This window comes from Triturus cristatus, chromosome 6 (assembly GCF_964204655.1).
Source record: "Triturus cristatus chromosome 6, aTriCri1.1, whole genome shotgun sequence".
NCBI classification, from domain to species: Eukaryota; Metazoa; Chordata; class Amphibia; order Caudata; family Salamandridae; genus Triturus; species Triturus cristatus.
The window spans coordinates 1,017,497,925-1,017,511,361 of record NC_140589.1 but is presented as its reverse complement, the minus strand read 5'-3'; the positions used below and the strand labels follow the sequence as shown (position 1 = coordinate 1,017,511,361).

At 41.4% G+C, this 13,437-nt stretch overlaps 1 protein-coding gene across 4 annotated transcripts in view; it reads left to right on the top strand.

Annotated features, from left to right (window-relative positions):
• BCL2L11 (BCL2 like 11) overlaps positions 1–10,153 on the top strand; it is a 178,868-nt gene extending 168,715 nt beyond the window's left edge. For 2 of the 4 annotated variants that reach the window (XM_085611808.1, XM_085611809.1), the window contains exon 4: positions 5,914–9,044. In XM_085611808.1, coding sequence (XP_085467934.1) covers positions 5,914–6,009 — 96 coding nt within the window. In that variant the 3' untranslated portion in view covers positions 6,010–9,044. Of the gene's footprint in view, positions 1–5,913 lie in introns of all 4 variants that reach the window. The other 2 variants (XM_085611810.1, XM_085611807.1) reach the window with 2 other exon arrangements.
• The last annotated feature ends 3,284 nt before the right edge of the window (positions 10,154–13,437 follow it).

Genomic DNA, 13,437 nt, shown 5'->3' with positions numbered 1-13,437 from the left:
AGGAATACATCCACGCTGCCGTGCTGCTCTCACATATGTGATTACGACAGAATTGAGCACAAAAAGAATCAGCACGAGTCAATAGGATTAAGCACCATAAAAGCTCAGCTTCAGCAAGCATAAACAGAAGCAATAATGGGAGCGTAAGGTGCCCCCCCCCCAGAATTGAGCACCAAATGGCCTCAGGAACAAGTTAGCGTTAGCAGAATCTAGCCTAATTAAGCATAAACAGAAATGAGTACTTGGAATGCTCAGTGCCAGTAAACTTAAACGGCATTGAGTACGTAAGAACAAGCAAGCATAAACAGAATTAAGTATAAGCAGATCTCAAATTTAGAGAAATACTGTAAAATGACACTGTGAGATAACTTACTCAGACAGAAAAATACATGTAATAACATGCATAGAGCATAACATTGTAGGTAATTAAAAAGAAGTGCAACATATAATAATGTAAATCATAAGCATGTATAAATAAAGCATAGAAAATATTCAAACAGGTAAACAGTAAATATTTTCCACCAAAAATACATCTGGAGAAAAAACTCGAAGATAGTAACGAGAATCCGTAGTGCACAATAGAGACCAGTGAAGATTTATGATGCAATGTCACAGTCTCAAGAAATAAAGTATATCTTCAACAATCCAAACATCTGGATGGTGTGTAGTACATTGTAGGACCATCGTAGAGCAGGTTCATGTTAGAATGAGGCAACACAGTCAAGGTCTCAGAAGGTAGCCGAAAGGAAAAACGGAAGAAAACTGCCACTCACCACCAAAAAGTAAGGTAGTATCCACAGAGTCCATGGGCCAACAAAAGCAGGTGATAGTAGAAGGACCTTTCCGGATATACTAGTGGGAACGGAAGTGAAGGACACCTCATGTTGCTGTAACTCTCGCATCGGAAACGCGGTTATCAAAGATGAGCAGTGTTGTCCAGTCAAAACATGGCGGCACGTCGTCCGCGTCGCGCCGAGTGGCTCATGGCACGTAAGTGTTGTGCGGTGTCTAAAAGCAGCTCATGACATGGACGTCACAAAGTTCTGTGGAGAGCAACGCGGAGATCCCTTGAAGAATCTGATTCCACCTCCTCAAGGCTATGAGGTAAGGAGCCTTGAGAGCGTGCGAGTAAAGTTTAAAAGATGCGGTGACAGTTTTGTAGAAACTGGCAGATCTCTTCCAGCAAATAAACGGTTGTTAGAAAATGTTCAAATAATGCAAACCCATTGAATTAAACGCACAGCATACAGGTGGTGCAGGGAAAATTCACAAAATAGTTATTCCCCAAACAGAAAGAGGTACTCACAGGATGTTGAAATGAAAAGCAGCTTAGTCCTCAAAAGGTGCAGTGTAAACTAGATGAAGTAGCTGTGAAACTGCAGTTCAGCAGAAACAGTTGATCCAAAGCAAAAGGAAGCGAACCTTAAATGCCATTTTTTTCTAGGCAGTGCACACGTAATCCACAATCACTCTTGTGAACAGGACAGTTGCTTACAAGTAAACTGACTCACCAGCAGTAGACCAGGAAATCCTTTGGGTATTTGTCAGAGCCTGTTGAAGGTAATTTAGAAGTAAGGCTGCTTCAGCAATGGTTAAGACAATGCTCTGGGTTGAGGCTGTCAGTTGGATTCAGACACCGGTGGGGCACCCAGATGCCAGAAAGTATTTTTAAACATTACTCTACTTGTCCTTAGTTGCAAGGATGATCTCTAAAGTTCAGTGAAGTCCTCTTTTCGTTAAATGGATCCTTTTTAGGTCTCGTGTGACGTAAGCAGCGCATGCGCTGCTCTCGTCTTATGAGGCTTCTTGGAATCGATATGATTCCAAGAAGTCTTGTCCCAGCTCCGCCTTCAGTGTTGATTTGTGCGCGTCGTTAGGCATCACGAATCATGCTGAAGGCAGTGCAATGATTGCATGCAAGGCATGTCAATCACTGCTTGTTGCCACCCGGTCTCCTTTTAGCCACGCCCACCAGGATCTGATCTTTTACCAGCGGCGTGACATTCTCCCCTTTATTGCTCCCGACGCAATTTTTTGTTTGCATTGGGGCAAACGTATTCGAATTGTGTGGTAAGCCAGGGAATGTAGCTCAGTGGTAGAGCGCATGCTTTGTATGTATGATGCCCCGGGTTCAATCCCCGGCATCTCCAGTTGCTCATATCTTTTATTCATTAATTTGGAGCTCAGAATAAATATACATATATTTTTAATTTTACCCACCGGATAATGTGACATCGTGTTTCAGTGTTTGTGGGAGAAGTGCAAGCAGTGACAGCCCTCAAATGCTTTAGATATTTCTGTTCTGTGATGATGTATAGCAAAAGGAAGCGGACCTGACTAGATTAGAAACACTGCTCACGTTTGGTACGAGATTAAGGTACGGACTTGATTTGTAAAGCGCCACAATACTGCTGTGCATTATAGGCGCTTCACAAGCGGCATGCTTTAGCTTTAACTTGCAGCTTCAACACTGCATCTCACTGTGGGGTGCCTTCCCTCCCACCACCAAATAAATGCCTGTAATGCAGCAGAAACAGTCCTCTGGTGGTCTTACAATGCTCCGCACAGACCTTCTGGAACTTTGCTCCCATTCGCGTTATAAACCCTCCCCCACCCTCCCAGCACAAACGCAGCAAAAACACTCCTCTAGTGGTCTGTCCATGCTCCAAGCAGCCCGCCTAAAACTTGGCTCCCAAGCTCTACCATCTGCCTCACCCGGTCCGCAGATAGTCAGCTGCTTTGATGGGTGTCATTATGTCACTTTAACAATCATTTCCACACCCTTCGAGGACACTGTATGCTCAAATGAAAAAAGGTGCTAAAATAATCCTAATCTGCTTTAATGGGTTACAGGCGCCTTTTAGGCAGCAGGGAGGCTTAAAATCCCCTTTACTTCCTGATAAAATACCCGGTCCCTCCCCCACCTGATCCCTTCCATTTCACTCTCCAGAGATTGGATCTGGAGCAGGAAAAAACACGCTAACCCCCCTCTTCATTACCCTGGCGGGCAGGGGGGCCACCCGCGCCCCACTGGTTACTCACCTCTCAAAAGAGGCTGAAGCGGAGCCCCTTTATACCGCCTGCCTCCTAAACCCCATAATTCTAAACACAGTATTACCACTTCAATTTCTTTAACCCCTTGCATGCCCGCCCCTTTCCCCGCCCAGTGCCGCGCCTTCCATTAGCGGGCGGAGTTCATGATGAGCTGGACTCGTCATGGGCACAGCGCCACCGCAGCCCATGACGAGTCCAGCTCGTCATGGGCACTGAAGGGGTTAAAAAGAGCTGAAGGAGAATAACAAAAGCAATCAGTGGAGATGGAAGGTGGGAGGGAGCCTTCAGTGCCTGTCACAAGATGCACTTCTCACAGTCTTTGTCATGGGTAGAATGCGAGTGAGGACTAATTTAGGGCTATGTTGGTAACTAGCACCTGTATGACGCCCAGACTGCTATTGGTGCAGCATGGTGATGCCATTATTTAGTGCACATTATCTCTTCCAAGCGTTTCTGTCATAATTGCCGTGTGCTTCGGGTTTGTTCTCTTGTGGCCAGCCAATCAAAAGCGCAGCAGAAACAGTCCTCCGGTGGCCTAACCATGCTCAGGTAAGGCCTCCTGGAACTTCACTCCCCATCGCATTATCAGCCTGGAACTTTGCTCCAGGCTGTACCATCTGCCTCACCCAGTGCGCAACTAGTCAGCTGCAAAAGACATCCTGACATTCATTACAAAATTACGGTAAAGTTTTATGGTGTGTAGCTAGAGGGACAGAACATTAATATGCGCAGCAACACTCTGAAGTGGAATCTCCCTGCCTGAGTTGTGAGCGCGGAGTAACACGCCTATCAGAAGTGACATGCAGCGGGAAGTGCTCCTTTGGAACAGGGATAACGTGGAGAGAAATATGTCTGCTGTCTGCGAAGGTTAATGAGCTGATGCAGAACATTTGTCTGGAATTAAAGTTAGTACCTAGTACTCTGAGCTATAAAACTGTCAATGAATGTTGTGCACAAAATGTAATGCTTATTCTCTCCTGTTTTCTCCCTTGCCACTCTTCCTTGGCCCTCTCTTTCATTTTCGTCTCCACAACGTTACTTCTCTCTCTCTGTCTTTCTCTGGCGCACACACTGTTTTTATCTTCCCTTGTCCCTAAAGCAAACACAAAACCATTGCTCATTTTAACAAGCATTTGCAATGCAATAGGTCTCACATTTACGCAAGTTTAAGCGATTGCCATTGTAACTGACACTGCCTTTTATTTATCTGTTTTAAAAACCAAAACATAAATAAAAGGCATTGTCACTTACAATGCCAATAGCTCAAAGTCAAGTAAATGCGAGACCTATTGCATTGCAAATGCTTGTTCAGCTTGTAGCCAGTGTAGAATTCAATACAAATAAATAGACTCTGTGGTAGCTGTATCCAGATTCAGGTTTATTCTTGGTATTAAGGTACAGGATGAACAGCATAATAATCCAGGTGATCAAGTACAGGATTGTAAGCCTCACCAGGAGCAGCAACCCTGCTGCTCAGCCTACATACAACAACTGACAGACTCAAACATACACAAAGGGAACACTCCATGACATCACTGAGACTGGCTGAGCAGCAGAGTACAGGACACAAATAAAGGAGAGCGTAGAGAAGAAATCAAGATACCACAGTCCTCTTGTGGGAAGAAGGCTAAAGAAAAATGTTAATGTTTAGTAAAAATTTCAAATAATCTAAAAATGCCATTTACTGCAAAGTCTAGTCTGACAGGCAGCCAGCCAATCAGGGCTATAAAAATCAGCCACCCGTTGAATAATAAATAATTATTTTCAGGTCTGCTAGTGTTGAAAATACGGGTTTGATAGATATCTGAAATCTGCAACTAAAGGATGGGGTTCCACAAATCGATATCCATTGAAAACCCATACATGTCTGATGTTTCCAGATGCAGCAGATCCAAATGAATCAACATGAGGAAAAATGTTGTTTACGTAAAATAATTTTTACAGGGTAGCTGGTTAAATTCTACTCCATAATATGCTTGTTCCCCCCTCTTGGCCAGTCAGTGAGGGTGATGGAGCCGTGATTTTTACCAGTTGATTCCAGTGGTTTTACAGATTAAGAATTCTGGTGGCGGGTTCATTAATGTTAAGATGATTATTTTACCATACAATAACCCCTACGAAAACCCACACAGGGTGGACTCACGGTGTTGAGAGGAACAGCGTTTCTTTACTTACTGTGTAGGGACTAATGTGTGTCTGTTTGATAAATATGACAAATTCAGTTCACATTTACCTTAGATCTTCAGCCTGCGAGCATATATTGATGTTGGTGCTGCATAAAAAAATAGCCCTGACGTTGCCAGGGACAACAATTGCATTGTTTGCACAAGCAGACAAGAGAGGTATGCCTATATGAAAAATTTAAAGCAACATTTTGGGAATGTGCTGGCATAAAGTTCTAAAAACATCCTGGCAGTGAAAGCGTTAAACTAGGCCTGGGCGATGAACTCCGCTCCGTTGGCAGAGTTTTCCTGCGCTGCGCGGAGCTCGTGGAGTGCAGAAAACTCCGCTGCCAGCGGTAATTTGGCGAGCGCGAGCTACCTCCCGGGTAGAATTTCTACTCAAGCGGCATGAAGATCAGCATGAATGGCAGTTCGAACTGCACTCTGTGCGGAACTCCACAAACTCCGCCCAGGCCTGGGTTAAAGACAACATAACCAGAAAAATGGTTTGTTTATTACACTTTTGAAATCACTTTTTCCCGCAGGCATAAAAGGCACAGCAAGTCTTTGAATCTTCTTTCCCTACCCCACCGATCTAGCATGATATGCTAATCCACTGCCGGTTTTATTGTTTGTATAAACTTTTATATTCTTTAATACTGAGAATTTTAGTTCAACTTCTGTTCTTTTGTTGCAGGGGATCTTGGGTGTCCAGCCTGGAGTTGCAGTCTACCATGTTGCGCTTCTTCATATGCTTCGATATATCCTTCGCCTAGTGTGGCGGATGCAGTGACTGGGTGCCCTCGCAAAGGGAACTTTTGATACTGACTTAAGTGGAAGCCTCCAGACGAGGAGCAGCCTTATAGTTACCTATGCAACAGATGGACGTTTTCTTTCAATCAAGACATGGAAAGGATTGCAGGGATGAGAAATCACCAAGCCTCTCTGAACAGACTTGAACTGTGAATGTCCTCATGAGGCAGTGCAGTCTGTAAGCCATAGTTTATCTCCTGAAACTTGGCACCACAAATGGTTTTGCAAAATATTTTTTTTTTGTTAATAGAAATTCTTTTACTATTAGATTTTCAAAAGCTGTATTTTAAAAAAATTATGTTGAAACTAAAATTGTAAAAAGATGTTAAAGCATGCGTTTTTTTGGGAAAGGAAAACATCTGAAGAAAGAATCATAAGGACAGAGCGTCTCTCGCAGTGTAAACTGAGCCAACTGTTCTGCAAGCTGCCTTTGCTTTTACAGTCAAAACATACAAACTCATTTTTCTTCACATGGCCATAGGGTCGTGGTACTCGTCTATTTTAATATTCATCACCGGTATTAAGCCAGAGAGGAGCAAAGTTATGGATGAAGTCTTCTGGAGTTTTACCCACGCTTGGATTGTTACTGACTTCCGAATATCTTTAATTTTGTTTTACATTACTGGGGCTATGTTGCATTGAACAAATTCCTCACCTTGACCTTCTTGATGGATCCTCCTGTGCTTGGGTCCAGTCTGTGGGGCATACGTTGTTACTTGTCACAATGCCAACAGTGTTTTCTGTGCTGGGGATTCTTTAGCAAACCCTGCAGCTTTCATATGTTCTTCTTGCACAGGTACAAATTGATTGGATTGCATAATATGCCCCACCAGCTGTGGAATTTTATGTTATACTACGATGGGTATGTAGTGTACGCAACCATTTTTTCCCGACACACACCCACAGAACAATCTTTCTTGTTGAACGGTTGGAGTAAGTTTTAATTCACTAAAATGCACTTGATTCCATGCACCCTTCGAGTTTGGCTTTCCCAATACTGCAGAGGATTCATGTATCTTCCTTCTCCTGTTCTCAGACTGTGGAATGTGAAATCTGTGGCAAATCCAGAGAAAGGTTGCACTTTAAAGAGTTCTCTATGGTTGCAGGTAGATCCACGACAGAAAGATCTAGATCTCAAACAAAGACTCTGCAGACTGCAATCATGGAAAAAAAAGTGTTTTGTAACTTTTCATATGAAACTTTTTTTCTGAGCAAGTACATTGGATGATAGTATATTTGTTTGGTGGGGAGAGTGGTGGAGTTGATCTGGATTGTAGTTTGTAATGTTCCTCTTGTCTTTCATGTGCTTCTTTTCCCAAATCTGAGATTTGGCATTGATGCTCTTGCACTCTTCTTTTGCCATTGTTTACTCTACACTTTTGCATGTATGCACTTTCCCTTGGTCGGCATGGGATGCCCCACCCTAGGGCCTGCCAGTAGTCCTACAGTTCAGTGTGTCAGCATAAATTTTCTGGAATTACATTCTCTTAATTACAGGTAGGCTGGAAAAGCAGGTTTACCGGAATGTGTGGGTACACACTCTGCTAAAAACCTGTAATCTACTTCTCACTGTAAAGTGGGTACACTATTGATATATAGGTTCCTTCCAAACATTTTGCTTATGTTGCGCGTATACAACACTCACCAGAGCAGTACTTCGGACTTAAGTTTGAGGTTTATGGAATACTTGTGCTAGGTATATCACAGCCAGGAAGGGAGAAATTGAACATGTGTGACTCATTAATTGAACTTGTACTTTCATTTAAAGAGGTACTTCCCCCAAAGAAAAACATCTCCGTTGTAGAACCTCCCTACCCTCCTCAGAACTATTTTTAGATCTGACCCAGTTGTATTCTGATCTACTGTTACGAATTCTTTAACATATTCTTAGGGTGGGCTCTGAGTCTGTTCACTAGAGTATTTGTCCCTCACCCCATGCCTGGCTGTTTGATGTATCATTCCACTCACTATTCAGTACTTTTTATTACAGTGCATAAGGGACTATTTTACATCTCAAAAGGACAGTTCCATCCATCCACCCATCCACTGAATTCTGTCATATATGCTATGTATAGAGAAAGCAATCATTGTGCCTAATCTTTTAATGTTTTAGCCAGACCTCGTTATTTGTTTTGCATGCTGGAGCACTTCCTGTACAGGATGAATCAGCATTGGCATAGCCAATATGTCCAGACATGCACAAATGCTCTTTGCATGCTTTTACACATGAAGGCCAGACCGAATTGACTTAGTCACTGCTTGTTCCAACTTGTTATGGACTCTGCTAGGAAACTGTCTTCTTTGAAGCAGCTTGCTAAAAAACTGATGTCTCAAAACTTGACTTAAGGCGATCAGGACTGTCCCCATTAGTGAGATGAGCATGCCTGCCTTCCTCTTTTCGGCCTCGATCCTCACATCCTTTTTTTCAAAGAAAAACATATTGATCAAAGAATCTAGATATTGACCACTGGGAAACACAATAACCAACCACTTCCTTTGGGAATTCTAAACTAGGCATCATACTAGCTTCTTTCTGCACGTAGGTGTCTTCCCCCTTTTTATGTGAAAGAGATTGGGTTAGGGTTTTAGGTTCTGATTAAAGACCTGAGCTTTAAGGCACACAAACAAGCCAGAGCTAGTCTCCAGCTATAGTCGACAAGACTATCTTCATAATTGTACATTTGCTTTTCCAGTTTAAAGCCAAAGCTATGTTTATGTAGTATCTTATGTGGGTAATTAAGAAACAATATCGATGCACGATTAAAAGAGAATGAATTCCAGGAGTTTTATCAAGGGGTTATTTTCAGCAATTGTAGATATGCATATTTATTAGTTTAGTCCATTTTCTGTTTATGAACTGAGCCAAATATCTCTGTGCATTTTTGCTCGCCTTTTCATCTTTAACTGTTTTTATTGTAAGTTTTGTATAAAAATAAGAATCACTGTTTTTTCAACAATTTGTAAAGTTTATAGGCTGTAAATACTGTACATTCTTAAATTCTGTAATTAATGCAATCTACTGTTCTTTGATGCTGTATCTCTTATCGAATTGTCTATATTTATTTTCAGCTTATTTAACTCTTGAGTTATGTTTATTTTATTGATGACTTTTTCGTAGATCAGTTTGGAACACTGTGCCATGTGAGTGCAGTGTCTTCATCACTGGCATACTTTTTATCTCTCTGTTATCTGACATTGTCCCTTTTAGTTAAATTCGGTCTACTTTTGCTTTTCCACAGAGTTTAGGAATAAACGACGATTCACGAGCAGCAAACAGTGCACAGCACAAAGATCGGGCACTGCATAGTTTTTCTTTGTATTATCCATGTGCCTTCAAAACCATCTCTGTTAACCTACCCTGCCTCCTTGGTCAAGGCCCATCAGTGTTCTCAGTCAGACTCCAAGAACGAAGTAAGACTAGCTGAGAACGCCCTATAGGGCTTACATTAAAATCAAAGAAATGCTGAGGCCAATCGTACAAAATCCCAAATGATATCTCTTAGGGATAGTCTTCCAGTGGCTTTGATTGGTGCAGTTGTGGACTTGATAATTTGAATTTGAAAACAATATCTTGACTTCTTGCCATTGGCAGATGAATACTCAGGACATTTTGTGCACCATTTACATGGTGCGTCGTGTTGCTTGCTAAGAGACAATGATTTCTGTTGGTATGAGCATTTTAGCTCATGTTCCAGGAGGTAAATAACGTAGCTGTTGTTGATCCATGAAGTGCCAATTTAGGTTAGAAGTGCACAGGAATGCACACCTATGCCTGTGTACTTTAAGAGGTATTTGACAACTGAAGTGTAATTAGGTAAACGCTATGTTTGTGAATAGCACACTCAAAGCTCTTTTACGGATTCACTGGCACTATGTGTGTGTTTGCTTTCCCGGAGAGAGAGGGAGGGACCAAAAACTGTTGAGGTTTGCACACGCCTGGTCATACCCTTCAACTACCAACACTACTTAATTGCATTATTTTGTCACCCACTAGCTTTTTTTCTTAATGAAAGTGTCGCTGATTGTTACGGCATAGTACCATTTGCAACATTTTGGACTAGTTGGTGTCCACAATGTTTATAGTAAACCAAAGTTTACGTTTGTAGCTGCAAATACATCTAAAATTGTAATCTTTGATGGGTAAATTATGACGGTGCCAGGTCCTAGACTAAACTTCTTCATATTTCTGATGAATTTAACAGTTGTCGCCTTAAATTGGGCATATAGAACTGATTTGGCTGTTATGTTATTGTGTGATTGCAGCTGTTGCGCATTATCAAATGACTTCTACTTATTCATGCTCTGCTTTCTTTCATGTTTTCCATTTGGTTTGTGGAATAAGGACTAAAACAATGTTGTTTTTTGACTAGATCGCCAAGTTTCCAATTTTTCAAAGTATTTTGCCTTTCAAATACAGATATTTTGACTCCACATTCTGTCTTTACCATATTACGCTTTTACCAGACTTTAAGTATGCAACTGCTCCTTGGTGTTGACTCAAAGGCCTCTTATCCCTAATCTACAGGGAATATGTAGTCTATTCACATATGCACTGTTCGGGTGCCTGAAGATTCACTTGCCTTAATTCTGGTAAACTCAACAACACCTGGACAATCCTAGCTCTCGAATGTGAAGCAATTGTGACCAAGACTATCTGAAACTCTGACTATCATTGCTTTAGCCACTAAGAAAAATTACTGTTTGTTGTACAAAGGTGTGTACTGGCCAGCAGCTCTAGCCTAGCATGTTTTACGTGTACGTCTATTTGAGTATTCCAGAGGTTAGCAAGGCATTCATTCCCTTGTTGCCTTTGTACACCGTCCTTTAAAGGCCTACCAGTATAGGATAGCTTCCAATGACCATGTATCCCATTTTGTGCTGGCAGCCTTTTTTATTTTGGCTGGGCTGGTTAATGATCACTACAAGGAAAATTCATCTTTCAGCTTCTGAGACAAAATAGTCTGATGTAAAAAAAAAAAAAGGAGTCAAGAGATTTAGTTCACTCTTTAATATTAAGCGCTTCGATGCCTCGTCAGGGGTGGTAAGCGCTATATAAATGCAATTACAATACAATACATTGATTCTCTAGACTTTTCTTATAGTCCTCTGTTTTTTTGGACATTCATCAGATCTCTTATTGGTTCAAGTGTGAATTCTGTACACAATAGGTGCTTCCCTTTCATTCTAAGCATAAAAGTATTTATGTTTCTTGAGAGCCAGCCAGCAAGCGGTACCCAATAAATATTGGATTGGGCAGACAAGCTTTCAGCATAGATTTTCATTCTTATATAAATTTTGCTACTTGAACCCATTTTGACATGCCACGAAACTTCTTTTTTTCCTTCAGTCAGTACCAGAGCAAGCGGTTACCAGAGGATGCCTATCTGTGTTATTTTGTTTTTGCAAATAACTTTGTGACTGAACCTCTGTTGATCTGTAATTTTCAGGCTCTGAATTTCCTCACATTCCAGATAGCCCCGTCTGGCACGGGTTCATGTAGTTACAACTGGAGGTGAAGGGAAAGGTTATTCCTGACATTGTCTCATCTATGGCATGGGCGAAATTTGCTAACCAATATTTTCACATCCTTTAACATACAGCAGTGGCTTATTTGATTAGCCCATCTGCTAGATAGACGAATCGACAGCCTCCTATAGTAGTGACTAGGACATTGCGCAATGTGCCACAAAAACGTGCCTTTTATCGACTTGCACAGAAGCTGTGCCGCTGTAAGGGAATCACCAACAAAGCTAGCTATTGGGGGTCTCAGCTTGTCTTCTAAAGTAGAAAAAAAAACAAATGACTACCCTCTATTCCTTTTTTGCCGTGCTGGCATGCAAGTGAAGAACGTAACCTAAATCTGGGCAACATTTGAGATATTCTTCATATTAGTAGCTGCTATTTCCATGTGCAGGAAGTATTATTGGTTGAAGGTTTGAATCGTGCATTTCACAAATACCCACGAAAAGCTTAAGGTATCTCAACGCCTTTGTCATTGCTAAAATTAATGGCTTGCAGGATTACTCGTGCACCAAAATATTTTCTTTAATCAAAATGCACACTTGATTATTCATTTTCTGCTTTATAGATATTGGAGTTTGGTACTAACACTTGCTAGTGCATCAGGTGAGAAGCATACTTTCAAGACCTACGGGCCCTTAAAGGCACAACAGTCACCTGCTGCATGCAAGACTTGTTCCATGCAGTCTCAACAACAGACTGAGATTTAAGTTTTAAAATGCGCAAAGTTCAGTGTCTAAACAGCGCTCTGTAAAAGTCTTCATGACTTGCTTTTGGGATACAAAATGTTTAGGTTGAGCCTGGGCAGCGCATGCTGTATTCGATTATGGACTTGAAGCCCACCCACTCTCCGCCCATTTTTGTCATTGGCTAGTGTAATTGTCCTTTGTAAATGCTGGATTATGATTCTTTATTATCCTGTTAGTTCCTCCTTAGTACCGTCTTGTCTTCATTTGTAACCTTCCATGAGGACTGGCTCTTTTACTTCTGTTGTTACACAGTATGTCTTATTTAGTCTGTAAGCACCATTTTCTTTAATGGGTTTTTCATACTGCCGGCACGACAGCTTTCCTGCAACATTCAGTCACCATTTGCGCTTTCACTTTCCAAGCAACCTGGGACAATAGCGGCCGCTTCTTTGTAACAAAATAGGTCCTGCATTTACATGAGTTTGAACTGTTGGTAATGTAAATGACAATGCCTTTTACTTTTGTGTAAATTATCAAGATAAATAAAAGGTATTGTAATTTACAATGCCAGTAGCTTTAACTCTTGTAAATGCGAGACCTATTGCATTGCAAATGCTTGCTTATAGTTGCGAAGGGATCATACCTCATTAAAGACAGGTTGGTATTTACTTAACTTTTTTACTCTAAGGCTTCCCTAACATATACAACAAGTAGGCATTTGTATGAACTAGGAAATATATTTACATCTAAGCTTCTGCCATACTCAACACCATCTGGTACTGAAGTGTTTTGGACTATTCACCAATCATACAAAGGAACATTTCTTGGTTCAACTAATATATATGCAAAGATATTTCTTTTCATGTGTTTTTCTTTGGATTCATGCTTTGCTTGAATGGGGATCCGTTGTCTTGCTTCTGCATTAATGTTTGCTGTCTCACTTTACCTTTCCTACTCTTAGCTTTTGTCTCCTGTACAAGGACCACCCAGCCTAGTGAAGTGTATCTTTATTGTGTCTGTGGTGCGAGCTGAGAATCACTGCTTGTCTTTGTGCATATATGCCGAACAGGACATTTTTGCTCTTCTTTGTGTCGCAGTTCAGTTTTTTTAGTAACCGGATGTGCAAGACACACACTGGCCCATTGTGAATTTTGATAGTGGTGTAACCCAGCATTTCCCAGACTAGGTTGGGAGCTGAT